Source organism: Carya illinoinensis, chromosome 12, assembly GCF_018687715.1.
Source record: "Carya illinoinensis cultivar Pawnee chromosome 12, C.illinoinensisPawnee_v1, whole genome shotgun sequence".
NCBI classification, from domain to species: domain Eukaryota; kingdom Viridiplantae; phylum Streptophyta; class Magnoliopsida; order Fagales; family Juglandaceae; genus Carya; species Carya illinoinensis.
The window spans coordinates 30,472,881-30,498,876 of NC_056763.1; the positions used below are offsets into that span (position 1 = coordinate 30,472,881).

Sequence of the window (25,996 nt, forward strand, 5' to 3'; positions counted from 1 at the left end):
TTACTTTTAATGTAATATCAATCTTTATTCATCAAGATTATCCCCTAATATTGGGAGAGTTGGAAATGTAAGTGTGGCATAGAGAACTTTGGTTGCTGATGTGCCCCCAACGACAAACTTGCGCCATCCCAACGAGGATGGCATCGACTTGGGTCCATTTGATCTGTCTTTCATGGAGTTTAAAGCTGAAAAGCATTAAAAAAAAAAAAAAGAGGAAGCAAGTAGCCTGTATTACGAAAACTCATCAAAACTTCATATATAAAGAGGTAATGTACAAAGACAATGAACTATACAATTCTCCGGGTTGAAATGATTGCACTAATTGAATGGTTAGTAACTCTACTACATCTTCAACAGAACCAAAAACAAAACAAGAAAAAGGGGCTGTTAACATGGTCAACTCTAAACTTAAAAAAAGGGCGAAAAGGATACAACAATAACAATACAATCAGAAAATGGCACATTACCATCGTCCTCTCAGCTAAATCCTAGTACATCGCCATATTCATACATTAAATCTAGAATATTAGCACATATCACAGCAATTTCAAGATATATCATCCTCGACAGCATTGGTTTCAACATGTTCTTTCTAATGGACTACAACAAAAACGAAAACAAAGCTGAAAACTCAGAAAGAAAAGGATGCGACTACAATATCAATCACTCAACGAGAAAACACCATGCGTTGTCTCTCCCCTTGCACAAGTTAGAAGTCCTCTTTATCTCCCCAAACCAGAAGATCTGCTGAACAGCTTTTGTTCTCCATCATCAATTGTCTTTCAAGCTATAAAAGAAAGAATTAGTTGAGAAATAACATTTGAAATTATCAGGTCAATTCTTAAAACGATAAATAATAAATGAGAAGCATCACAGCGCCCAATTTCTAGACGATAGCAACAACAATGATACGATAGGAAACGTTTGATTAACAAGTCTCTCTTAACTCTTAACACAAAGTAACTATCAAAAGAACTCTTAACACAAAGTAACCATAAGAAAGCAAAATGAAGGTCTAACATAGACAATAAGATTTAAAAGAATAAAAAATACCTCATGTTCTTTGCAAGTAATCAGGTCTAATTTGAAAAAATCAGAGCAATTAAATCCTTAGTTGTTCCACAAGGACGGATAAAATGTAAACTAGACCTCGCTGCCACAATCAAAATTAATGCTAGCAAGCACCCCAAAGGAACCAGCAACTAGCAGCAAATAATAAAGTAATGCAACTACAAGCAGCATAAGTTGCCTGCACTTGAAGGTAGGCTTAATCAGGGTGACATCTAGCATGCCACATAGTAGGTGGCCAGCCATGGGACTACCATTGAACCCCTTTCGAGGACAATAAAAATATCAAGAAATTGTCACATGTCAACTACATCCTCTTGAGTATTTATGATTGCAAATTCAAAAAGGCAGTAAAATCCAAGGCAGAACCACTATATATTGTGCCCAATCTATGCAAACTAGGAGTGGTTTTGATCGAGTTTCCATCGAGCTCACCACCATTAAAAGTAAACCTGTTCATCTTACTCCAAATTGCCCAAGTACAGACATGGAGAGTTGTACATGCCAAAGCCTATCCATCGTGTCTCAAGTAATGTCCAAATAAATTTGTGACAAAAGGCAGATGAAAGATGAAGCTTTCCCCCGCCACACCCAACATTAAAAAATAAATAAATAAACACAGAGAAGACACCCAGGATGTGTTTATCCTTCTCCTTAAGACAGAATATTTTCTTCTCCTTGATGATCTACCATGTTTAATATACCAAGTTGTCGTTTATGTTATAGTTTCTCGAAGCAATAAAGATTTTCATAATAATCTTGCTCTTGGTAACAATAATGCTAATTTATCAAAGGTTCAAAAATTGTGAGAGCAAACAGAGAGGGAAGTTTCAAATGGCCAATCAACGCCTCTTATAAATAAACTATAGTGAATAAAAATGTTGAATCAACGTAGTGATGATGAATGATATCCTAGCCACATTCGGCACCCATTCATGTTGACCATAATCTCATAAGAAAATGAAGGCCTTAAAACAAGAGAAACTAGTCTAACAAGGAAAAGGAGCTCACGCAATCAGAATGCACCAAATGAAATTTAGTGAGAACAAATATGTCAAAGAAACAATATCTCTATATTTAACACATGAAACCAAAAGTGTGAATAAGGACTTGTTTGGTTACACAGTTCAAATGAGATGAGATGTTTTGTTGAGAATTAAATAAAATATTATTATAATATAATTTTTTTAATATTAATTTTGTTTTGAAATTTGAAAAAGTTAAATTGTTTATTATATTTTGTATGGAAATTTGGGAAAGTTGTAATAATTTGATGAGATGAGATAGTTTGGTATTTGGTAACCAAAACAGGTCCCACTGGTTCTAAATTTCAAATGAAACCAAAAGTACATAATTTTTTACTCATAGTCAAACAAGGCACAAATTAAAAAACGAAAAATGCAGTAACTTTAGAAGCAATAGCATAACAGCTTATTGTAGCCAAAACTTAACAAATAGCACCATTTCCAAGTTAAACAGACTTCTTTTCTTTTTTTTTTAATTTGCGTTGACAGAAAACACTACCAAGTACAGCCAAATAGGCATTTTTGCCAAGTTCCTCAGAATAAAAAATCTTTGAAAATAGGCACCAGAACAATTTTTGCTATAAGTAATGCAATTATTGCAGCATCAAAATATTACAAATGAAAGGTATCAATATGAACATATTTTTTTAAGTAACATGAGCATATCTATATTGTGAAAGTATTAAACTGGTCCATCAGGCACAAACTACATTTTCTACAGTCATAGCAGTAACACAATGACAGAAAAGACAACAAAAAGAACAGGAAAAATGGCACAAACAAATCGATTAAAAATAAAGATTGGCATCGCAATGAGCATACTTGACTACCTTGACAAGTTAATAAGCCACCATATACGCAAAAAACACTGTATCTAATGCACAACAGCTCGAGTGCCACCTCCAGAGAAGATTCATAAACACTCTTTAACAAATTGTAAAGGAAAAAGAAACAGAATATCGGGAACTTACATATCTTCGCGCTAGAATAAAACCAAGCTTCTGCGATGAATATGCAATCAAGAAGTTTAATGCAATGGAGTGAGAAAACGAGGCTCAACACATTAAGGACCGCAAACATCACTTGAAAGAGAGTCCAAACGAGTATGATGAATCCAAAGTTTGTTAAGTTTCTGTGTGTTCCCTTTCTTGATGGATAGCATAAAACAAGGAGCAGACGATTCCATTATTCGGAGGTAAGCCTCCGTCTCTTACCATAATCAGCATCCCTCGATCTTGAACGACGTTCCTCCTCTTGTGATATCCGCGACTTACTGTGAGTGTGAACCTTTGAAGTCCGCCCTCTTTCCCATTCATCTTCTTGATCCATTTCACGGTCCCTATATTTATGATGATCAGCATACCTCTCTCTGTCTTCTCTGTACCTGTCACGGTCACGCTCCCTCTCACGGTCGCGGTCTCGATCTCGAGAACGCTCTCGGTCCAGATTACGCTCCCTCTCCCGATCTCGACCACTATCTCTATCATCGCGATTCCTTCTTTCCGACCAGTCTTGGTCATGACCTGCATCTTTTTCTCTAGGCCCGTCCCTATCATAACCTGGATCTCTATCATCCCGATACCTTCTATCAGAAGACCCAGACCAGTCCCTTTCTGAAACTCTATCTTTCTCTTTCACAGCATTTGACCAACCTGCTCTATCATGACTCGCTTCACCATATTGATGGTCAGATGCAGCTTCCTCCCCATAACTAGACTCCCCAGCTCTCCCACCACCATGATCGTCACCACCCCATGCACCCATACTAGGATCTGACCACATTCCCATGTTAGGGCCATCAACACCAGACGTGGGCATCATCCCCATCCCATTCATGGGTATCCCTCTTCCAAAGAATGCTGGATTCACATGAGGGGCTACTCCAGGCAAACCAACACCTCCCACAGGGGGAAAAGAAGACAAAATCCCCGAGAATGGAGGCGTTGGAGCACCAGGAAAGCCTCCATAGCCACCCATTCTCCCCATAGGCCCACCAAATGCAGGATCAAAACCCTGACCCATCATAGACTGAGGGTGCAACAAAGGCGGGGTTGCACCAATACCCTGACCAAACCCATTACCACCATTCCCCATTATACCCCTCCCTCCCATCCCACCCATCCCACCCCTATTCCTCATTGGCCCAGCTGGCCCTCTATTCCCCATTCCTCCCTGCATATTACCTCTTCCCCAGTTCCCTCTCCCATAACCCCTGTTATTATCCCCACCCTGATAATTCCCGCCTGTTGCAATGTTGCTCCCACTAGGCTTACCGGCAGTATCATTAGGTCCCCTCCTTGCTGGCGCAGTTGGTGTCGTCTGTTGATTCCTATTCACTTGAGCCTCACCCATTCTCTTAACACTATACGGCGATGCAAACGCAACAACGCATGGCCTACCATTAAACAAATGCCCATTCATCCCCTCCTTACACGCAGTCGCCGCAGCTGGCTCGTAAAACTCGACCTGGCAATAGCCTTTTGACTTCCCACTCGCTTTCTCATCAAAAAACTTCACCTCCTTTACGAGCCCATACTTACACAACTCCACTTCCAGTTCCGCATCTGTGGTCCACCAATGCAAATCGCCCACAAACAGTATTGTTCCCCCACCACCACCACCACCACCACCACCTCCTCCTCCTCCACTAATAACGCCACCGCCACCGCCAACAATACCAACGCCACGATTATTCGCAACCCCATTACCAGCAATCCCATTCGCATTTCCTCCCCCTCCTCCACTAGTTTGCCTCACCAAAGCCTCATTCCCCACCTTCCCTAAACTCCCTACAGCGCCACCATGTGATTGCTGCCCCCCAACAATCCCTTGAACCCCTAAACTACTCATATTATTCCCACTTTGCTCCTCCACCTCATTCATCTTACTTATCATGCTCCCTTGCCCTAACTCAACCCTAACCCCTCCAGCCTCCGATCCATCAGTCCCTTTCACCTCATTTCCTCTAACCCTTTGGTTAGTCTGAGACCCAGAAGGCCTGAACCCACCACCACCACTACCCTCACCGACGCCTGGTATCGACATGCCGTGCTGCTCCGGTGCTACCCTTGGTAATGACTCTACCTTCTCCTCCTCATCATTCCTAAACCCTATTTCCTCGCCCTTTCTCAGAGATTGTAAGAACCCCTCGCCGACATTCACGTCGTTGTACAAATCCTCGTAGTCGTCGTCCTCTTCACCAAGGAAACCCTCTTCGGCAACAGCAGAGATCGCCTCGTTGCGATGGAACTGATCCATCTGATCCGCGCCCTCCCCGAACCCTCCCTCACCGTCATCCATCGTTTCTAAACGTTCTCCCACCCTCCTCCGGTTCCTCCTCCGCCTTTTATCTAGAGTTTTAGGTGCGTTTTGGTTGAAGTTTGATGGTGGTTTGAGGAGTCAAATGGAAGCATTTTCTGGAAACATACATAGCAAGAAACAAAGCAGATTGGGCACGAGATCTTACCAGGAGAAAAATCCTGTCTTTAAATAGATAGAGATAAGACTTACAGAAACCCTAATCTGGAAATTTGTGAGCAACTGAGTGAAAATTCTGGGTTTTCTCTCTCTCTCTCTCTCTCTCTCTCTCAAAAAAGAAAAAAAAAAATTCTATCCCTGGCGTGATGACGTTATATAATCTATCAATGGTCCAAAAGGACCAAAACTAATCCACGGATTCACTAAGGTAAGATCCCATGGTTGTACCGTATCAGTACTACTTACGGCCGGTTTGGATAGTTTTATGAGATAGATGATTTTAAATAAAAATTAAAAATTAAATAAAATATTATTTTTAATATTATTATTATTTTAAAGTTAGAATAAATTGAATTATTTATTAAATTTTTATATTAATAAAATAAAATAGTTTTTAAATCCAAATAATCCCTAAATTAGAATTCTCAATTGATTATATCATTTGTTATTTGTACAAAGGAAAATGATTTGTGCTAAATATGAAATGGTAAATGATATTTCTAAGTATAATTCTTGCTTACTAACATATTAGTTATTGGATAGTGCTATTATGTCGCTTAATTTATTCACTTGGTATGTCTCTAATGTAAATTATATCTTTTTTAAAAATAAAAAATATTAATATATTAATAACCACTTCCTTAATAAAAAAATATAAATATAAAAGATCAAAATAAAAAGATAAAATGAAGGATTATACTAACATTATTCTTAGTTATTGATACGGTGAAAATCATAATTTCAACTTTTAACCCAAATGCATTGTCGTCTCCTTCCCTTTCCCGTCAACCATTTCACTTATTGGGTATTGAAATAAATAAATATATGGAATATAAGGGCTACATTAATTTTTTTTAATAAACAACTAATCACATTAATAGAATGCATAAAAGAATATGTAAAAATTATTGTAGATAGAATTTTTGATATAGACATATCAGAGCTGAGGAACTTCAGTTATAGATGGTGTTGGAGGAGATATGCACCTGTCCTTTTCATTTAGATTATGTTTAGATGTTGAGTTGAGTTAAATTGAACTGAATCATTTATGAATTATAGTGAGTTGAGTTAGTAGAGTGAGTTATGTAAAGTCCATCTAAAATGAGTTTAGAAGTATTTGAATGTTAAAATGAATTTAATATTATTTATGAGAAGTTAAAAAATATTGTGATCCCATAGTTAAAGATGTGTTGAGTTGAAAAAGGTTGTAGGTCTCACATATAAAGAGGTTTTGAATTGATATGAATTTAATAATTTGAGAGTTATGTATTTAAATATTAGACTCAGTTTAAAATTAAACTGAACTGAATTAATCTCAGTTGTAACTTATTATGTTTGGAAAGGCACAGTTTATTGTAATCTTATCAGTCTTATTGCAAGTTACTTGTGGAGTGAATTGACCATTTTCATTCCAAGAAAAAAATGTAAACACTAAATACAATCAATTTTGATACTCTTTGTGCACTCCACTGATTTGATTAACTACATTAATTTTTTTAATATATAACCATTTACATTAATAAAATGTGTAAAAAAGTACGCTAAAATAGCTGTACATGCAATTTTGAAAAAAAATAAAATAATTCTAAACTAACCCAAGATTCATTAGGAAAGAATCCAAGTAGATTTTTTTAAAAAAAGTCTTTTATTTAGTGATTAAGGAATTATTTTTTAAATAATATTAGGAATTTTTTAAAAATTTAAAGGTATAAAAAAGAAGAAGAATCTAGTTGTAATCGATTTATACACGCCAATATGCATACTCATCCAATGTGATTAGTCAGAAAGTTAAACTTTAATGAAAATAGTACTAATTTAAATTTTAAATATGAAAGCAGTAATATTATATGTAGATTGGTACATAAATTTACTTATATGTAGCAAAATTTATGAAAAAATAATAAAAAAGAATAATGCTATATACAGTATTGGAGTGAGCAATCATCGTACAGTGCATTTAAAAAAGAGTGGAGTCTAATATTAAAAAATTAATTTATTTTTATGCAGATCTGTATTTATTTTTTTAAAGTGAATGTGCAGTATTTATATACTCATAATTATAAGTATTATTTTTTTAAAAATAAAATTAAAAAAAAAGTAGAGTGTGATATTATTGATCATTAAGAAATTGCAATTTCATTTATAATATATTTTAATTGTAAATATACGTAGCACTACCGAAAAAAACTCAATTTTTAATAATAAGCTTCTTTAGTTTTTTTCCTTTCCTAAAAGGAAAATGTTGTTTACAGTCGCTTTGGGGAGCGGCGGCACAGTCGGGGTCCTACGTGGCACTGTTAATGAAACGGTTCGTTCATTAAAGTGAGTTAAAAAGGAACTGAGTGGAAATCGAACCGACACCCACCTTAGTAATGAAACGGTGCGTACTGTCAATGGTTTATATTCATTACTCTCACCAAACCCTAACTCTGTCCAAACACTTCAGCCGACTCCCCTCGTCTTCTCCATCGCCCCTTCCCTCTCATCTCTCCTCTGATACTCACGAAGAACCCTAACCCTTCGATCCCTTACTCTGAGTTTGAATGGTGCTTCAAACTTGTATTTTTCTCAAAAATATTTCGCAGGATTTCAGTTCCTCAGTTTCATTTTTTTAGATGTTTGTGTTATCAGTTGGATTTCTCGTTTAGACTCTTTCGCAGGACTTGGTTATCCTTCGGTTTTTTGGTTCTCCTGTAGTTTTGTTGATTTGACTAGCCTGGGTTCTAAATGAGTGTGGGTTCACCACTGTGTATTCGATTTCACAGTGTGGGTTCAGCACTGTTTAATCGATTTCACAGTGTGGGTTCTCCTTGTGTTTGCGAGGAACCCTAACCCTAACTGTTGTATCCCACTTTTATTTACATGATTCCTTAGTCTGAGTTGGAATGGTGCTTCATCCTTGTATATTTTTGTCATTTCTTTCGCAGATCCAGGATTGGTAGTTCCTCGGTTTCAGTCACTTCGATTTGTCGAGATTTATCTGGGTTCTCATTTCGATTTCTCGAGATTTGTCTTTCGCAAGTCTGGGTTCTCCATAACGATTCACTTGTATATTTCGCAAGTCTGGGTTCTAAAATCTGTGTGGGTTATCCCTAGTGTTTTCGATTTCACAAGTTTTGTTAGATTTTATCATCTTTCCCACCTCGGTTAGTCTTGAAAAAGAGAACATTGTCTCTTCACCCTGGTGGATCCCGAAACCCTAACCCTAATTCCCGAACCCTAACCCTAATTCCCGAAACCCTAACCCTAATTCCCGAAACCCTAATCCTAACCCTAACCCTAAACCTAACCCTAACTTTTGGACCTCGGATTTGGGCACTGGGCAATTGGCCAGAGAACCCATACACTGCTATGTAAGCTCCCCCTTTCAATTTAGGAAGAAAGATATTATTTATTTATTTGCATGTATTTGTTATATTTATTTTGGGGACTGAATCTGATTTTGTGCTTGTTTCGTCTGTAGGTTATTATTTATGCAGCATTGAGAATGAATGCAGCACCCTGTGTCCAACCGAAGTTGAGTTTTACTTTAGTTGTTCTGTTTATAAGCTTACTTGGATGGATTTGAATATGATTAAATGGGATTGAAGTGATATTATTTGCATGATATTCTCTTGATTTCATAACTTTAATTGTTCTGTTTCTAAGCTTACTTGGATGGATTTGAATATGTTTAAATGGGATTGAAGTGATATTATTTACATGATATTCTCTTGATTTCATAACTTTAATTGTTCTGTTTCTAAGCTTACTTGGATGGATTTGAATATGTTTAAATGGGATTGAAGTGATATTATTTGCATGATATTCTTTTGATTTCATACCTTTAGTTGTTTTGTTTTTAAGCTTACTTGGATGGATTTGAATATGTTTAAATGGGATTAAAGTGATATTATTTGCATGATATTCTCTTGATTTCATAACTTTAATTGTTCTGTTTCTAAGCTTACTTGGATGGATTTGAATATGTTTAAATAGGATTGAAGTGATATTATTTGCATGATATTCTCTTGATTTCATAACTTTAATTGTTCTGTTTTTAAGCTTACTTGGATGGATTTGAATATGTTTAAATGGGATTCAATGTTATTATTTGCATGATATTCTCTTGATTTCATACCTTTAATTGCTCTGTTTCTAAGCTTACTTGGATGGATTTGAATATGATTAAATGGGATTGAAGTGATATTATTTGCATGATATTCTCTTGATTTCATACCTTTAGTTGTTCTGTTTCTAAGCTTACTTGGATGGATTTGAATATGTTTAAATGGGATTAAAGTGATATTATTTGCATGATATTCTCTTGATTTTATACCTTTAGTTGTTCTATTTTTAAGCTTACTTGGATGGATTTGAATATGTTTAAATGAGATTAAAGTGATATTATTTGCATGATATTCTCTTGATTTCATAACTTTAATTGTTCTGTTTCTAAGCTTACTTGGATGGATTTGAATATGTTTAAATGGGATTGAAGTGATATTATTTGCATGATATTCTCTTGATTTCATAACTTTAATTGTTCTGTTTCTAAGCTTACTTGGATGGATTTGAATATGTTTAAATGTTTATTTGTTCTGGTTAAGGAAAATTATGTTGGCATCACCTTCGTTTTCTTCATCCATTGGTAAACGTACTTCGAGTCAACCTTCCTGCTTCTGTGAGGTTGAGGCAATACTGAGATACTCAAATACTCCCAGAAATCCAGGATGACCCTTCTTAGGCTGCCCGAAGTACAACAATGAGGTAAAACATTCGTTCATGTAACATTTTTATAGTCACTTGTTTTTTATTCGGGTACATCTAACATTTTTGTCAATGTAATTAATGAATAGGGCTTACCGTATTGCAAGTTCTTCAAGTGGGCGGATGGTGCTTTGGATGTAGAGCAAGAAATTGAAGATATAAAGCAATATCTTTTAAGGAAGGAGGAAGAGTTGAGAATGGATAAAATTGAGTTCCGAAAGCGAGCCGATGCCATGGAGAAGATGTTGGCTAATATACTTGAGGAGGTTCGGAAGCAAGATTCTCAAAACAGGTGGAGACGCACACTAAACAATCTGTATTGGGCTGTTGCCATTGTTGTCTCATGTTACTTTCTGTTGTCTAAGTGATTTCTATTTGAATGTATAGCTTTATTTTGTGTATGTATTTTAAGTTAGTCTGAACAAAACTTGGACGTTTGTAATGACATTTTTCCTTTTTATTTCAAGTGTTCTGTCTTGATGGTTTATGTACTATGGGGTTCGGATTCAATGTTTGAGACTCATAAACTATGTTTCATTTTGTGCTTGATGGTGGATGTACTCTGAAATAGAATCTATTAATGAAATTGAATTATTTTAGCTACCAAGAGAATCTGGTTGGAAGGGCTGAGCCCGTCTGAATTTCTATTTCAGCAACTTGAATATGTTTTGGATTACAGGAATATGATATATAGACACGAATATACCTTTGGATTACAGGAACCAACAAATAATGCTTGTTGCTCTAGTGTGTAACTCCTTGTCCGTGTTGCTGTAATAAACCAATATAACTCCTGCCAGCTGATAAACCATATACACTCATTCAATAAACCAGCATACTCCTGCGTTGGCTTACTTTGTTTTAAATCATAACCAAACCTTGCGCATACCAACACTTGGATGCAGTGAACTGCCTGAGCACCCCATAACAACTCAGTTATTACATACCTGAAAGTTAACCCAGAATGGTGCTGCTATATTGAATTTTGTCAAATGATATTATTTCCCCTATTAACCCAGTTTGCAATTTCTTCTAAAATTTCATCATCAAAGCTAAGTGATATTAATAGAGTCTCAATATTATGCTTTACAATTTAAACCTGGAGGTTTCACAGGTTACATGAATACTCCAAAAATTCCAAAGTTGATAATTACAACCCCTAATATGTAATTCTCAGTCACATCGACTGTAACATTATAGACTTGCAAAACATAATAATTACACCATATACCATACAATTTCTCTAGGAATTACAGCTTTTCAACAAAAAATTCATGTTTTTAAAAACCCATCAACCTCATTGTTTGATCTGGTTGTGTCTCATCCATACACTCTGGTTGTGATCCATCCAACCCAAATTGCAGCTGTAATGAAGAAAGAACAAATATTATCTTTAGTTGTTGAATACATGAATTTAATTGAAAGTTACCAACAAGCCTTACTGTTTCTTGAGTCCCAAATACTATATGTTGAAACTGGGTACAACAAATGTCAGTAGCTGCGCTGTCTGCCACAATCTAGAGCAATATCGATTCGGAAGTTAACTACCAACGATTGATAATTGCTTTCAGTGCACACCAATTATGTAACATATGCATCCAACCCAAATTTCTTCTAAAATATATTCCTTATGCTTCTAATATACCTGAAAATTTCCAACATTGAAGATGGGGGTCTCTGCTGGGCCAAATAAATTCCTGCGCGTCTCCTTTGCTGTTTTTTCTCCTTCATCTCGCTAATAATAAAGTAAAAAGTAAAAATACTCATTAGAAGCTAACTTTGATGTGTGAAACTTTATAAACATTAGAATAAAGGGGGCAGGTGGGTTTTGGTTAATACATGTATAAGTCGTCGCTTTCCTCCCACTTGTGCCTTACTTTGTTTGGCTTTAACCTTGCGCATCTCTGTCTCCATCCTGGATGCTCTCCTCAAAGATGGGGGTCTTCCTTTCCCTATGACAACATTTGGACTCTTGACTTATTGTGAGCTACCAACGGCAGTTGTATCCTTTGCTATCTCCAAACCCCCTGCATTTTATATATACAAAATTATATATTGATACATTTTTGTAGTTTGGTTAGTTTTGGTTATAATGAACTAACCAAAGAGGATGATATACTAAACAAGTCGTCGCCTTCGAACAAACCTAATTCGGTGAAAGATATGGGGCACTGGTTCTGACGATAACATTCAGTCATCTCATGTATCCTCTTCTTTGCCTCTTCAAAGTGCTCATTACAATCCACCGCATAATCTATCATCGTATAATGCATATTCAAAAGGATAGAATATCTATTACCATTTGGCTTCTGCTCCCCTTCGTCGTAGCTGCTTCGGATTACTGTGTATCTTCTTTTGATGTCCTTCCTCCACCGGTCTAAAATGTACCGGTCTGGCAATGATTTTATGCCGTTTGATTTGAATATCGCCAAAATATGTCTACACAGTATCCCCCTCATTTGAAATAACCCACATGAACATTTTGCATTGCAATCATCCACATTAAATTCCACGGAATATGTCAAGCTTTTTGTGAACTCCTGAATACGAACTTCATCTTCTACCAAATAACTCTTCAAAACACCATCTGACGTCAGTAGAGATGTCTCCAGATCAAGCACACCAATTACTTGTTGCTGAACTTCCTTGAATTTCGCGTTGGTGTATAACTCTTGAAATTTCTTTTCTATTGGAGATCTAGATACGCAGGGGATAGTGACACTAAAAGACTAGAATTCTGCCTGATTTTCATTCTCTATTTTCTTCTTAAGCGCACTGTCAAACTGGTCGACAAACTCCTTCAAGTTTGTCTTCGAATGAACATAACCATCAAAAAAGGCATTCATACTCTCGCTGCGTTGGGTTGTACTCATTCCAGCCCAAAAGGTCTCTTTTAGGAAAACCGGTACCCAATGATCACGCTCTGCATATAAACTATTCAACCACGCATTCTCATGTAACTCAAAAGTGTTAATAAACTCGGCCCAACACTTTTCAAAGTCTTCAATAGATTGTGTGTCGTACACACATTTCATTAACCCAGTTTTCAGCCCACTTTTGTACGCAGCATATGACCCAAGCTTCTCAGAGACTTTTTTCAGTATATGCCATAGGCAAAACCTGTGTCGTGTTTCCGGAAAGACAAGTGCAATTGCATTTTTCATTGCTCGATCTTGATCAGTAATAATGGCCTTTGGAGCTATACCGTCCATACACTGCAACCAAGTTCTGAATAACCATGCAAAAGTCTCTGTATCCTCACTAGAAATCAGGCCAGCTCCCAAAAGAATCAACTGCCCGTGGTGATTTACACCAACAAATGGTGCAAAGGGCATCCCATACCTATTTGTCAGGTATGTGGTGTCGAATGTCACCACATCACCAAAATATTAGTAGGCTGCCCGACTACGTGGATCTGCCCAGAAAACATTCTTCAACCTACCATCATCGTCCAAATCCATCAATGCAAAAAACCCATTATTTTTAAACTGCATCCTCATAAAATAATCTTGAAGTGCTCCAGAACCCCCTGCACCAAGTCGTAGATGTCGTGCTTTGTGGATGTAATTGCGACAATCCTTCTCCAAAAATGGGAGGTTCTCAAACCCACCTGCCCCTACAACAAGAGATCCATAACTCTTATTCAGTCGGATGCCAGCTACGTCGTTTGTGTCTAGGACCCTTTTAACGGTCTCACTCACATCTCTATTACATCGAAAGAAGCGACTCTTTTTTGGGCTTAGTCTGTGATTATGTATATTATAAACTGTTGTCAACCGCATCTTCCCCTCGACTCTTAAGGCATTAATCATTGCCTTACAGTCCGTCTTTCCTGTTGGACGAGGGTTGGCTACATTTAAACTCTTATTCCGGGCCTTTCCTCCCCGTGCACACCCAAGGGTGACATATCTGACTGATTGATCTTCTGACCACTCGCTCCTTTGGGTCATCACCCCAAACCTGTTCTTTTGACCATAATGCTTATAATAGCTCAACAAATCATCAAACGAATTAAACTCCATCCCCGACTTGGGCTCCTCGATGATATCATCACCATCTGATGATGGAACTACCTGTGGTGTACCGGTAGTGCCATCATCGGTTTCCTGTTCATTTGATCTATCCATGATATTCTCTTCATCAACTTTAGCGGAACTACATGCCTCTTCAGTTTCCAAACAAATGGGTGTATCTCGGTCACCAACTCTTGCACTCGTTGCGGAGCTTGTATTGATAATTGGCCTCGGAGGTCTCATCCCATATTGAAATGGGTAACCAACATTCTGCTTAAAAGAAAAAAAGAAAACGTTTAAACTACTTTTAATAAAAAATATTAAATAACTACAAATCCATAACGATTCAAGTTTCAAAACCACTTGAATGTTGCTTGGAATTTGATAGTCAGCTTGATATCGCATAAAAGTTGGTGCCCATTCAGGCACTGGTCCAAAATAACCGTGCATGTAATTTGTATACTTTACTAAACCAGTTTCAAGAATGTCCTAACATAAAAATAATAATGCTAATTAGAATGCTAAACTTATAATACCAATAAGTTTTATATAGGCTCAAATAACATACTGAAGTGGGGGGAATTGAGCTAGATAGTGTACGGGAAGACGGGTGTTCTTCCCCTTTTCCCATGCCCTGTAAAAGTTGTTCAATATCCAAGGTTAGTCTTTGATAAGGTTTAAGGAAAACTATATCATGAATGACCAAGAACTTTGAGTGATGACTAATATCCTTTGCTACTTATTCTATGAAAAAATAAATATAACAATACTACATGAAATTTGTTTATATACTTTTAAAGAGCATAGAATACAAGATTACTATAGTTTTAAAGTGCAATAAATAATAGCACATGGCTGAAAATCCACCCTCTTTCATATTTCTAAACATTTCATACCCAGCTCTTGGAACAAAAAATCAATTTTACATCTACTTATATATATATCAAAAATAAAAAAACCACCACAATATTTAACAACTAAACCACAATAATTAAACCACAATATGGAACTACAAAATTAATATTTTCAGCCAAAATATTTCTACATATTTAACTATTTTTTCTTCCAAATTTTTTTTATTCTTAAGTAAATCAATAGAAACATGCCATCTTCATGAACAACCAAGGCAGTAGGGATTACTAAACCAACTACATACATGACATCCTCTGTTCATACTACTACAAACATAAATTTAACAACAACTAACCCACAATAATTAAACCACAATATTTAACCTCAAAATTAATATTTTTAGCCAACAAATTTCTTCATATCTAACTTAAAACTCCTGCCAAATTCTTATATTGTTAAGTAAATCAATACATGCTTTATTCTTTATCAATAACTGGTATTTAATTAAGCAAATGTAACTATTATTGCAGATTGAAGAATGACTTAGGAGCTTACGGATAAAACTCACAAAGATGCTCCACGCAGATGACCCACGGACCTGACCCACCCACGGACCTGACCCACGAGATGGATGACCCGGTATCTTGGCCCACATACCTGGCGGAAACAGTGGCAACGACGCTAACCCAGACCGAGCCCACCACACTGACCCAAACCGAGCCCACTACACTGACCCAAACCGAGCCCACCACACTGACCCAACCCGATTCACAGCCTTGACTCACACCAACCAACGCCCAACCCACTTCGTTTCTGCACCCACACTAACGAATGGCCCACGCAGTGATGCCGTGACCTGGAGCTGCTTCGATGGGAACCTCTCGCACCTCTCGCACCAATGGCTGTAAGAACAGAGCGGGAAATATGAAGCTGAAACCCATTTTGCATTTTTGGCCTTTTTTTTTTTTTTTTTTAATAGTTGACGTGGCGCAGCAGACTGCACTCCGCTTATAATCCACGACTGTATGTAGAACTATTGTTGCTAAAAATATCTATGTAAAAGCGTACCCAATTGAAGCAGGATTGTCTCAAGTCCGACAAGTTGACCGGTTCAGCGAGTCGCCTCCTTCCAAGTAACGGCTACTTCCACTCCTCATAGCCGGTCACGAATGCACCCCCGCCGCCCCAACGCCAACGGTCACTTTTTCCTTGACGACAAAATTTCCTGAAAATCGCAAGTCACAACGTTTTAAGTCTCACACTCCTTTATATAATCCTCAATCTCTCAGAAACCTTTTTCTTATTCATCGGAAAACAATCTTCAAGATACGCACATTCATAACGCACCATCGATTCTCTTCACGCTTCGATTTCCAAAGATGCATAGGCTTCTTCTTCTACTTTATATGTCTGTTCTGTGTGTCTCGCGCTCCGGCCTCGTACAAGCAGACAATGCGCCTGCTCCTTCGCCAAACCCAACACTTACGACGCCACCAGCAAAGTCGCCCTCTCCGTCAATTTCTCACGCGTCTTCTCCTTCCATTTCTCCGGCATCGCCTTCGAAGTCTCCGACTGTATCTCCGCCCACGTACACTCCAGCAAGTCCTGCGCCCGTTTCGAATCCACCGGCGAAATCTCCGTCCATTTCGCCAGCGAAATCGCCGTCGACTTCACCTGTTAAATCTCCTTCCATTGCCCCGGAAAAGTCTCCAGCAAGTCCGCCGACGCCCATCGTTGCTCCGACCCAGAGTCCATCGACAAATGGGCCTTCTCCAATACGGTTCCCTGCACCGGTTTCTTCTCCGAGTACCACTCCCGCGAGCCCCCCGGAAACGGCAGACGTTCCAGCAAGTGGCATGGCTCCTGAGGTTTCGGCCAACATTCCATCAAGTTCTGCGACGCCTGGGGAGGCACCAGTAGTGTTTCCATCTAGCAGTAGTCCTCCGAGTCAGGCGCCGGGGAGTTTTTCGGCGGAGACTGCAAAAGGTCCGGTTAGTGATGACTCGGGTTCGGATTCGAAGTACAAGGCAGGTGTCATTTTGAGCGGATTGAGTATATTGGCGGCTCTGTCCTTTTAGTTTTTTCCCGACGGTTTTTTGGTTTCACTGTTCTCCACGGCTGTCCCACATTATTCACATTTATTTGGCGTTGTAACCAGATTTTTTTAATAAAAATTAAAACCTTCTTGTAATTTTTATTCAATGATAAAATATTATATCAATTTGAAGATAATATAAATTAGGAAGATACAGTATTACTTTTCAAAATAAAAAATAAAAAACATAGACATGTCTTGCACGATCCGCTCCGCTAGCACATCATTAAAAATTTATATTTTAATAAAATTTTACCAAAGACTATTAATTTTTATTATCTCTTGTAACAAAACGAGATCTTATAGGCATAATCGTAGCTTCCTTTATTTATTTATTTATTTTTTATTTTATTGTGGCACAAAGGCAACAAACGACGACGGTAGCGTTGTTTGTTTGGTACATTTATCTTAAAAAAAGATATTTTCTTCACTGTAGGAAATTATTTAGTTGTTCCCAAATAATCAGAAACCAATCCTCGAACACTCTCAAAGAATATGGCGATATCCAACTTTTTCTACCCGCTAAATTCCACTCTCAGGCCCCTACTCCACTCCACGTTCCTTAATTCCTCTTTTACACAACTTAACCTTACGAAGAAATCCATATACCCAACCAGAAAACCCAGAAGAACACACATCAATGCCCAGTCCAATGGCAGCGGCTCAGCTGATGCCTCCGACCGCTTAATTTCAGCCGTATGTTACTTCTACCCCTTCTTTGATGGCATACAGTACGGAAAGTACGTTATCACCCAGTTCACTCCCATGCAAGCTCTTATCCAGCCTTTGGTACCGGCTATAAGGGTCTTTAAGAGCTTTCCCTTTAATGGGTTCTTGGTGTTCTTGACCCTTTACTTCGTGGTTGTGAGGAACCGCAACTTTACTAGGTACGTGAGGTTCAATACCATGCAAGCTATTGTGCTTGATGTGCTGCTGATTTTTCCTGATCTTTTGGAGAGAAGCTTCAATCCAAGGGGTGGGTGGGGCTTGGACTTGTTGATGATCTTGGACAGCACTGTGTTTCTGTTCCTTCTGGTTTCTTTGGTTTATGGGTCTTCTTCTTGCTTGCTGGGTCAGGTGCCCAGATTACCCATTGTTGCTGAAGCTGCTGACAGGCAAGTTCTTTGAGCTCCCGTCTGGTTCTCGTCTGTAGCTTTATTAGCCGATCTTAATTCATTTTTAAAGAAAGTGCTCTAGATTTTTACACTTGGATGCACTCGTTATGAAAGGAAGAAACTTGCATAATTCATTCCTGGTATTGTTGTATCACAATGTTTTTTTTTTTAAATATTTTATCCCAATGAAATGGAGGAAACTTTTGATTTGGTAGCAGGTTGTGACTGTACCATATATAATGGGAATTTAGGAGTGGCCTTTTGAATGGTCACTTGAATGGTCCTGGGTAGGCAATCTAAGTTTTTCTACAATGGATGAATTCATGTCATTATTGCTCACGTAGTTTCTCTTTGAAAAGTTTTCCTTTGGTAGACAAGGAAAAGATGAGAAAATAGTTATCAATTGGTTGGAGAATTTCATCTGAAATCTAGTCTTGTGAGCAGTAGCGGCACCATAAAAGAGAGGTGATCTTCCTGCAGGTTTCTGGATTTGAAATATTGAGCATGTTGGTTGGTAATGGAGCCTCACTAAAAGAAATAGGAAGTCCTGGAAACTGGACCAGGGGTAACTATTGTACATTTTTCCATGCTCTACTGGTTTCATCACATCTCTGTCAGTGTAGAGCGTTACACATGTTGCCATGGTAGATCGATTTTCATTGTGCTGCTTAGGGAAGCCTTGAGTGTAGACTGTAGAGGCTCTTGCCAAGCAGGTGGTGATGGTGGAGAGCTAGTTCCCCTGATGGTTCACATGGCAATAACTTGTAACCCATATATCGGACAACCATTGCGGAAGACATGTCATTGATGGTAGATAGAACTCTTTTTTAGAGAGCAGATATTGGAAATGAGAACTGCTACTGACACAAAAAGATTACACAAAAGTAAACCTACAAACTGACGTGGTTTCACGTAATGTGTTAAATATACTTTACTTTGAAAGTAACTTTATAATCTGACATACTGCATCAAACCACATCAGTTTATGGATTTACTTTTGTGGCTAAAGTATTTCTCAATGGGGATTGCTAATACCAGACTTTGGTCAGTGTCTGTGACTGGGTATTCCAACGGGGTATTTAGTGAACTTTAGTATTTAGTGAATTTTAGTCCATCTCAAGGTATTATGATGGTGTAAATGCTTTGTATAAAATGAAACGGGTTTTTTGCTAGCATCTTATGGATGTAGAGGCCTTTCTATCTAGTTCCAATGTGAAACAATTGGAACTACTTGAAATGATGTTCAACGGCTCCTGTTCGGATTTCCATTCTCTTAAATATTTTATGAAAAGATGATTCGTTGGGATTCATTCCAATTAATCCTCGAATACATATAGTCAATCATCTCATATCGAAAACATGCCAGGAATTGAAATCTGAAAAGCAATCAATAGGGTTTTATTTATTACAAAACTATTTCCAATTTATAAAACATGATGTATTCCGATCGACTTGAAATATGAGAACAGGAGTCACACTTGGAACAAAACAGCATAGGAAAATACTGACATCATACAGGGAAAAAGGGAAATAGGCGAAGGAGATGAAGCGGAATAGTTGTCATAAGGCACATATCCGTAGGTAGTGGGAGGAGGGTATTAGCAGCACTGGACAACAGGAGTTGGGGGGCAGTTTCCTTGAGCAGGCAGCTGTGGTGGCGGAGGCGCTTCATATGTCGGTTGGTCAGAAATCGACTTGAAATATGAGAACAGGAGTCACACTTGGAACAAAACAGCATAGGAAAATACTGACATCATACAGGGAAAAAGGGAAATAGGCGAAGGAGATGAAGCGGATGTTATGAAAAACGATGACAATGAATTGAAAAATAACACCGAATGAGAAAACGATCACACACGCAATCACACACGATACAAGATGTACGTGGTTCGGCAAATTGCCTACGTCCACGGGAGCTGCAGAGGATTTTTATTATTGAGGAATCACACTACAAGATGGGTCACAACACTGTTCATCCACAGTGTTTTCGTAGCTGCTCTGTTACAGACTTAAGAGGCAAAAATCAGATTTATAGTTCAAACGGCGGAATCCCTAAATCGTATGTTCGCTCGAGCGGCGTGTCGAGCGCGCGTCGAGCAAACTTCCCTTCCGCATCCCGCTCGAGCCCACTGTCGAGCTGACGTCGAGCGTTCGACTCTGCCTGATTTCGCTCGAGCGGCCAATGCCTCCGCTCGAGCGGTGTGGACCAGACTCCACATTCCTCAACAATTCTCCCACTTGGAGACTGGTACACTCGCTGTATCTCCGTCTTCCTCAAACATGATATCCTCCACCTCTGCAACTCACTGCTCCTGTCTTCATTCTAGAAGACCAACTGAAGTTGCGCACAACTTCAGTTTCTCAAGCGTAACACCCTTTGTCAACATATCAGCAGGGTTCTTGCTTCCACATATCTTTTCAAGTAACAACTGTCCGTCATCTAACAATGACCGTATGAAGTGGTACCTGATCTGAATGTGCTTGGTCCTGGAATGGAATGCTAGATTCTTGGCAAGGAATATGGCACTCTGACTATCACTGTAGAGAGTGCCTTTCTGATTCTTCTTACCCAATTCTTCCAAGAAGCCTTGTAGCCATACCATCTCCTTTGCAGCCTCTGACACTGCAATATACTCAGCTTCTGTTGTAGACAAAGAAACTGTTTTCTGTAAATTAGAACCCCATGACACTGCAGTACCACCAAGTGTATAAACAAAGCCCGTGGTACTCTTTCTGCTGTCAATATCTCCAGCTAAATCAGCATCAACATAGCCCTGCACCTCCAAGCTCTCTCCAGAGAAACATAAACAGGTTTCTGAGGAACCCTTTAGGTACCTCAAAATCCACTTCACTGCTTCCCAATGTTGCTTTCCTGGGTTACTCATGTATCTACTCACAACTCCCACTGCATGGGCAATATCCGGTCTTGTACAAACCATAGCATACATAAGTGAACCAATGGCTGAGGCATAAGGAACCTTACTCATGTAATCTCGTTCCTCCTCTGACTCTGGTGACTGATTCTTGCTGAGTCTGAAGTGACTTCCCAAGGGTGTGCCAACTGGTTTGGCCTTGTCCATGTTGAACCTGCTGAGTACCTTTTTCACATACTCAGCCTGTGAGAGTCTCAACGTACCTCTGACTCTGTCTCTGACAATTCTCATGCCAAGGATTTGCTTTGCAGCTCCCAAATCCTTCATTGCAAAGTGCTCTGACATCTGCTTCTTCAGATTATTGATCTCATCAATACTAGCCCCTGCAATAAGCATGTCATCCACATACAACAACAAAATAATATAAGAATTGCCAAAATGCCTGACATAGCAACAGTGATCTGCCTGACATCTAATATACCCTGCACTGTGCATAAAGTTGTCAAATTTCTTGTACCACTGTCTAGGAGCTTGTTTCAGGCCATACAAGCTCTTCTTCAGTCTGCAAACTGAACCTTCCTTTCCCTGTACCACAAACCCCTCAGGCTGGTGCATGTAGATGTCTTCTTCAAGGTCTCCATGAAGAAAAGCTGTCTTCACATCTAACTGCTCAAGAAATAGATCTTCAGTGGCAACCATAGCCAGTACCATCCTGATAGTTGTGATCTTTACCACAGGAGAAAAGATCTCAGAGTAGTCAATACCCTGCTTCTGCTGAAAGCCTTTTACAACAAGTCTAGCCTTGTACCTCTTACTGCCATCATGCTCAGTTTTCACCCGGTACACCCACTTGTTGTGTAATGCCTTCTTCCCTGATGGAAGTTCTGTCAACTCCCATGTCTGATTCCCTAGCAAGGAATCCATCTCGTCTTTCATGGCCAGCTCCCACTTGCTAGAATTCTCATCTTGCAAGGTTTCTTCATAACTCTGCGGTTCTCCACCATCTGTCAACAGAATGTAATTCAAAGTAGGTGAGAAACGCTGTGGGGGACGTATAGTCCTAACTGACCTGCGAACTGCAACTGTAGGAGTAGACGGTTCTGAAACTGCCTGCGGAATAATAGGAATGGGTGTACTGGACCCACTCTCCCCGTCACTCTCATTTCTACACTGCACTGTGACCTCTGGTAGGTCATCCAATCCTACAAACTCAGACTCCTGAGGAGCTACTGCAGGAACTGTACTCGACTTATCCTTGTACATCATTTTCTCATTGAAAATTACATTCCTGCTTCTTATGATTTTCCGACCCTGATCATCCCAGAAACGATAGCCAAATGCCTCGTCTCCATAGCCAATGAAATAGCATTTCTTTGACTTAGCCTCAAGCTTACTGCGAGCATCAGAATCAACAAGCACATAAGAAAGACAACCAAAGGTTTTAAGGTGAGAAAACTTAACCTCTTTCCCGCTCCAAACCTCCTCAGGCAATCCACAATCCAGTGGAACTGATGGCCCTCTGTTTATCAAATAAACGGCAGTGCTGACTGCATCTGCCCAGAAAGTGGGTGGTAGTCCAGCGTGCAACCTCATGCTTCTAGCACGCTCATTAATGGTCCTGTTCATACGCTCAGCAACTCCATTTTGCTGTGGTGTCCCAGGAATGGTCTTCTCCATTCTGATACCCTGAGCTGCACAGTACTCCTTGAACCCGCCATCAACATACTCACCACCATTGTCAGACCTCAAACACTTCAGTTTCAAGCCTATCTCTGTCTCAACCATGGCTTTCCAAGTTTTGAAAACATCAAATACTTCAGATTTATGTTTCAAAAAATAAATCCATACCTTTCTACTATGGTCATCAATGAACGTAACATAGTAGCGAGAACCTCCAAGAGATGCAACTGGAGAAGGACCCCACACATCTGTGTGCACAAGATCAAGTCTTCCTGTCTTTGGCGTTCTGCCACTTTTCAAGAAGCTGACCTTCTTTTGCTTCCCCATTACACAACTCTCACACATACCGAGATCAACTGTCTTCAGTTCTGGTAGCTTGCCTCTAGACAGAAGTTCCGTCATGCCCTTCTGACTCATATGGCCAAGCCTACAATGCCACAAATCTGCTGTGCTCTCTGCAACGGTAGTAGCAATAGTGTCAATTAAACCAGTAGTCATATAAAGTGTACCAGTTTTCTTACCCCGAGCTAGTACCAATGCCCCTTTTGTGACCTTCCAGGTGCTATCTGAGAACACCACTGAATGACCACACTCATCAAGCTGCCCAACAGAAATGAGGTTCTTCTTCAACTCAGGAATGTGCCTGACCTTTTGCAAGGTCCATTTGTTCTTGCCAGGGAGTGCAATGTCAATGTCTCCCATCCCCACTACGTTCAAAGCCTCACCATCAGCCAAATATACCTTCCCAAAATCACCTGCAACATAATTCCTCATTAGTTCCCGGTGGGAAGATGTATGGAAGGAAGCCCCTGAATCCAGTATCCAGTCATCAACTGGACTATGAACTGCAAGCAATAGTGCATCCTGTACTTCTTCAGTTACCACATTAGCACTATCATTCTCCGTCTTCTTGGAGTTTTTGCAGTTTTTCTTTATGTGGCCAGCTTTGCCACAATTCCAGCAAGTTGCCTGCTGACCAGGCCTCGACTTGCTCTTGCCCCTATACTTTGATTTTGATCTTCCTCTGTTTGAATTCCTGTCATGTGATCTCCCTCGAGATTCAACATTCAGGGCTGAACTCAAACCCGAGGTCTCGCCTGAATCTTTCCTGCGCACCTCCTCAGCCAAAATCAAATCACGAATATCATCATACTTCAGTTTATTTTTACCAGCAGAATTACTAACAGCCATTCTCATGGCTTCCCAACTATTTGGCAATGAAGCCAATAGTATCAGTGCACGTATCTCATCATCAAATTCAATTTCAACAGACGACAATTGATTTGTGATAGTATTAAAATCATTCAGATGTTGTGCAACAGACGTACTATCTGCCATTTTCAAATTGAATAACTTTTTCATCAGATGTACCTTGTTATTCGCTGACGGCTTTTCATACATACCTGACAAAGCCGCCATGAGATCCGCCGTCGTCTTCTCCTTGATGACGTTGTGTGCAACGGATCTCGACAGGGTTAATCGAATAACCCCCAGAACCTGTCGATCCAACAGATTCCAACTAGCATCATCCATCTTTTCCGGTTGCTGCCCCAATAGTGGAAGATGGAGTTTCTTCCCATAGAGGTAGTCCTCTATCTGCATCCTCCAGTATCCAAAATCCGTGCCATCAAACTTCTCGATCCCCGATACCTTCAATTCATCTCCAGCCATCGTTTCTCCTCAGACCCGAACCTTGGCTCTTGATACCAATTGTTATGAAAAACGATGACAATGAATTGAAAAATAACACCGAATGAGAAAACGATCACACACGCAATCACACACGACACAAGATGTACGTGGTTCGGCAAATTGCCTACGTCCACGGGAGCTGCAGAGGATTTTTATTATTGAGGAATCACACTACAAGATGGGTCACAACACTGTTCATCCACAGTGTTTTCGTAGCTGCTCTGTTACAGACTTAAGAGGCAAAAATCAGATTTATAGTTCAAACGGCGGAATCCCTAAATCGTATGTTCGCTCGAGCGGCGTGTCGAGCGCGCGTCGAGCGAACTTCCCTTCCGCATCCCGCTCGAGCCCACTGTCGAGCTGACGTCGAGCGTTCGACTCTGCCTGATTTCGCTCGAGCGGCCGAGCGGCCAATGCCTCCGCTCGAGCGAACTCCTCCTGCTCGAGCTCACTGTCGAGCCAACATCGAGCGTTCGACTCTGCCTGACTTCGCTCGAGCGGCCAATGCCTCCGCTCGAGCGGTGTGGACCAGACTCCACATTCCTCAACAGCGGAATAGTTGTCATAAGGCACATATCCGTAGGTAGTGGGAGGAGGGTATTGGCAGCACTGGACAACAGGAGTTGGGGGGCAGATTCCTTGAGCAGGCAGCTGTGGTGGCGGAGGCGGAGGCGCTTCATATGTCGGTTGGTCAGAAAGCGGTGGGGCGGGCGGCGGTGGAGTTTCATATGAAGGATAGCCAGAGGGAGGTGGAGGAGCTGGTGCCTGGCATAAAGACTGACAAAGTGTGCAGTTCATACAAGCAATAGGTGAAGGTATGACATCGCCGGGAACTTCCCCTGAGGCTAAGCAACCGAGTTTGGGCGCTGACAGCAACCATATTGCTATGAGAAATACATATTCTGCTAGAAACATTATATTTCCTACTAGAAAGTCAACCTCGGAAGAAAATCGAGAAACAGAACTAGGATGGATAGGATCAAGTATCTACTAGGATAAGAAATTTAAGGGTGTATCTAGAGGAAGATAGAATGAGCTTTGTGAATGGTTCGGATGATTCTACACCCTTCTTCAGATTTATAACCCCAACAACCTACTGTCATAATGGAATCAGGATATCTCACAATTTTTTTTCTTCTGCACCCCGGATTTGGTGCCGCATGGCAACCATCTGTCATAATGATGTACGGGTAACATAGTCCACATGCAGGCAACGTCATTGTTTGTTTCCATTTTCCCTTTTTCCTCCGCTCAAAGTTTGTCTTCTTTTATGACATAAAAGACCTATATGCTGTCAACAATGGTGACAACACTGAGAATACACTACCTTCAGTCCATGGTTTCTGGTCGTAAATAT

General features: G+C 39.7%; 3 protein-coding genes across 4 annotated transcripts; 2 read left to right on the forward strand and 1 right to left on the reverse strand.

Moving 5' to 3' along the window:
- Positions 1 to 231: 231 nt before the first annotated feature.
- LOC122290200 (aspartate, glycine, lysine and serine-rich protein) lies at positions 232 to 5,721 on the reverse strand. 2 transcript variants are annotated; one of them, XM_043097782.1, is made up of 2 exons: positions 3,308 to 5,721; positions 232 to 787 (listed from the first exon to the last, which is right to left on the reverse strand). In XM_043097782.1, the coding sequence occupies exons 1-2, from the start codon at positions 5,391 to 5,393 to the stop codon at positions 783 to 785; spliced, it is 2,091 nt and encodes a 696-aa protein (XP_042953716.1). In that variant the 5' UTR covers positions 5,394 to 5,721; the 3' UTR covers positions 232 to 782. The 2 variants fall into 2 exon arrangements, with proteins under 2 accessions (XP_042953716.1, XP_042953714.1); XM_043097780.1 differs by having other exon boundaries at positions 3,065 to 5,720.
- Positions 5,722 to 16,563: 10,842 nt separating this feature from the next.
- LOC122289411 (lysine-rich arabinogalactan protein 18-like) lies at positions 16,564 to 17,262 on the forward strand. The gene has a single exon (XM_043096380.1). It carries the CDS (start codon positions 16,564 to 16,566, stop codon positions 17,260 to 17,262), a length of 699 nt encoding a protein of 232 aa, XP_042952314.1.
- A 249-nt stretch (positions 17,263 to 17,511) lies between these two features.
- Positions 17,512 to 20,114, forward strand: LOC122289785 (protein TIC 20-v, chloroplastic). The gene has a single exon (XM_043097068.1). It carries the CDS (start codon positions 17,775 to 17,777, stop codon positions 18,405 to 18,407), a length of 633 nt encoding a protein of 210 aa, XP_042953002.1. The 5' UTR covers positions 17,512 to 17,774; the 3' UTR covers positions 18,408 to 20,114.
- Positions 20,115 to 25,996: the final 5,882 nt, after the last annotated feature.

Excerpts from the sequence above, each read along its gene's own strand:
- LOC122290200 (XM_043097780.1), bottom strand. The coding sequence starts at position 5,393 with ATGGATGACGGTGAGGGAGGGTTCGGGGAGGGCGCGGATCAGATGGAT.
- LOC122289411 (XM_043096380.1), top strand. The coding sequence starts at position 16,564 with ATGCATAGGCTTCTTCTTCTACTTTATATGTCTGTTCTGTGTGTCTCG.
- LOC122289785 (XM_043097068.1), top strand. The coding sequence starts at position 17,775 with ATGGCGATATCCAACTTTTTCTACCCGCTAAATTCCACTCTCAGGCCC.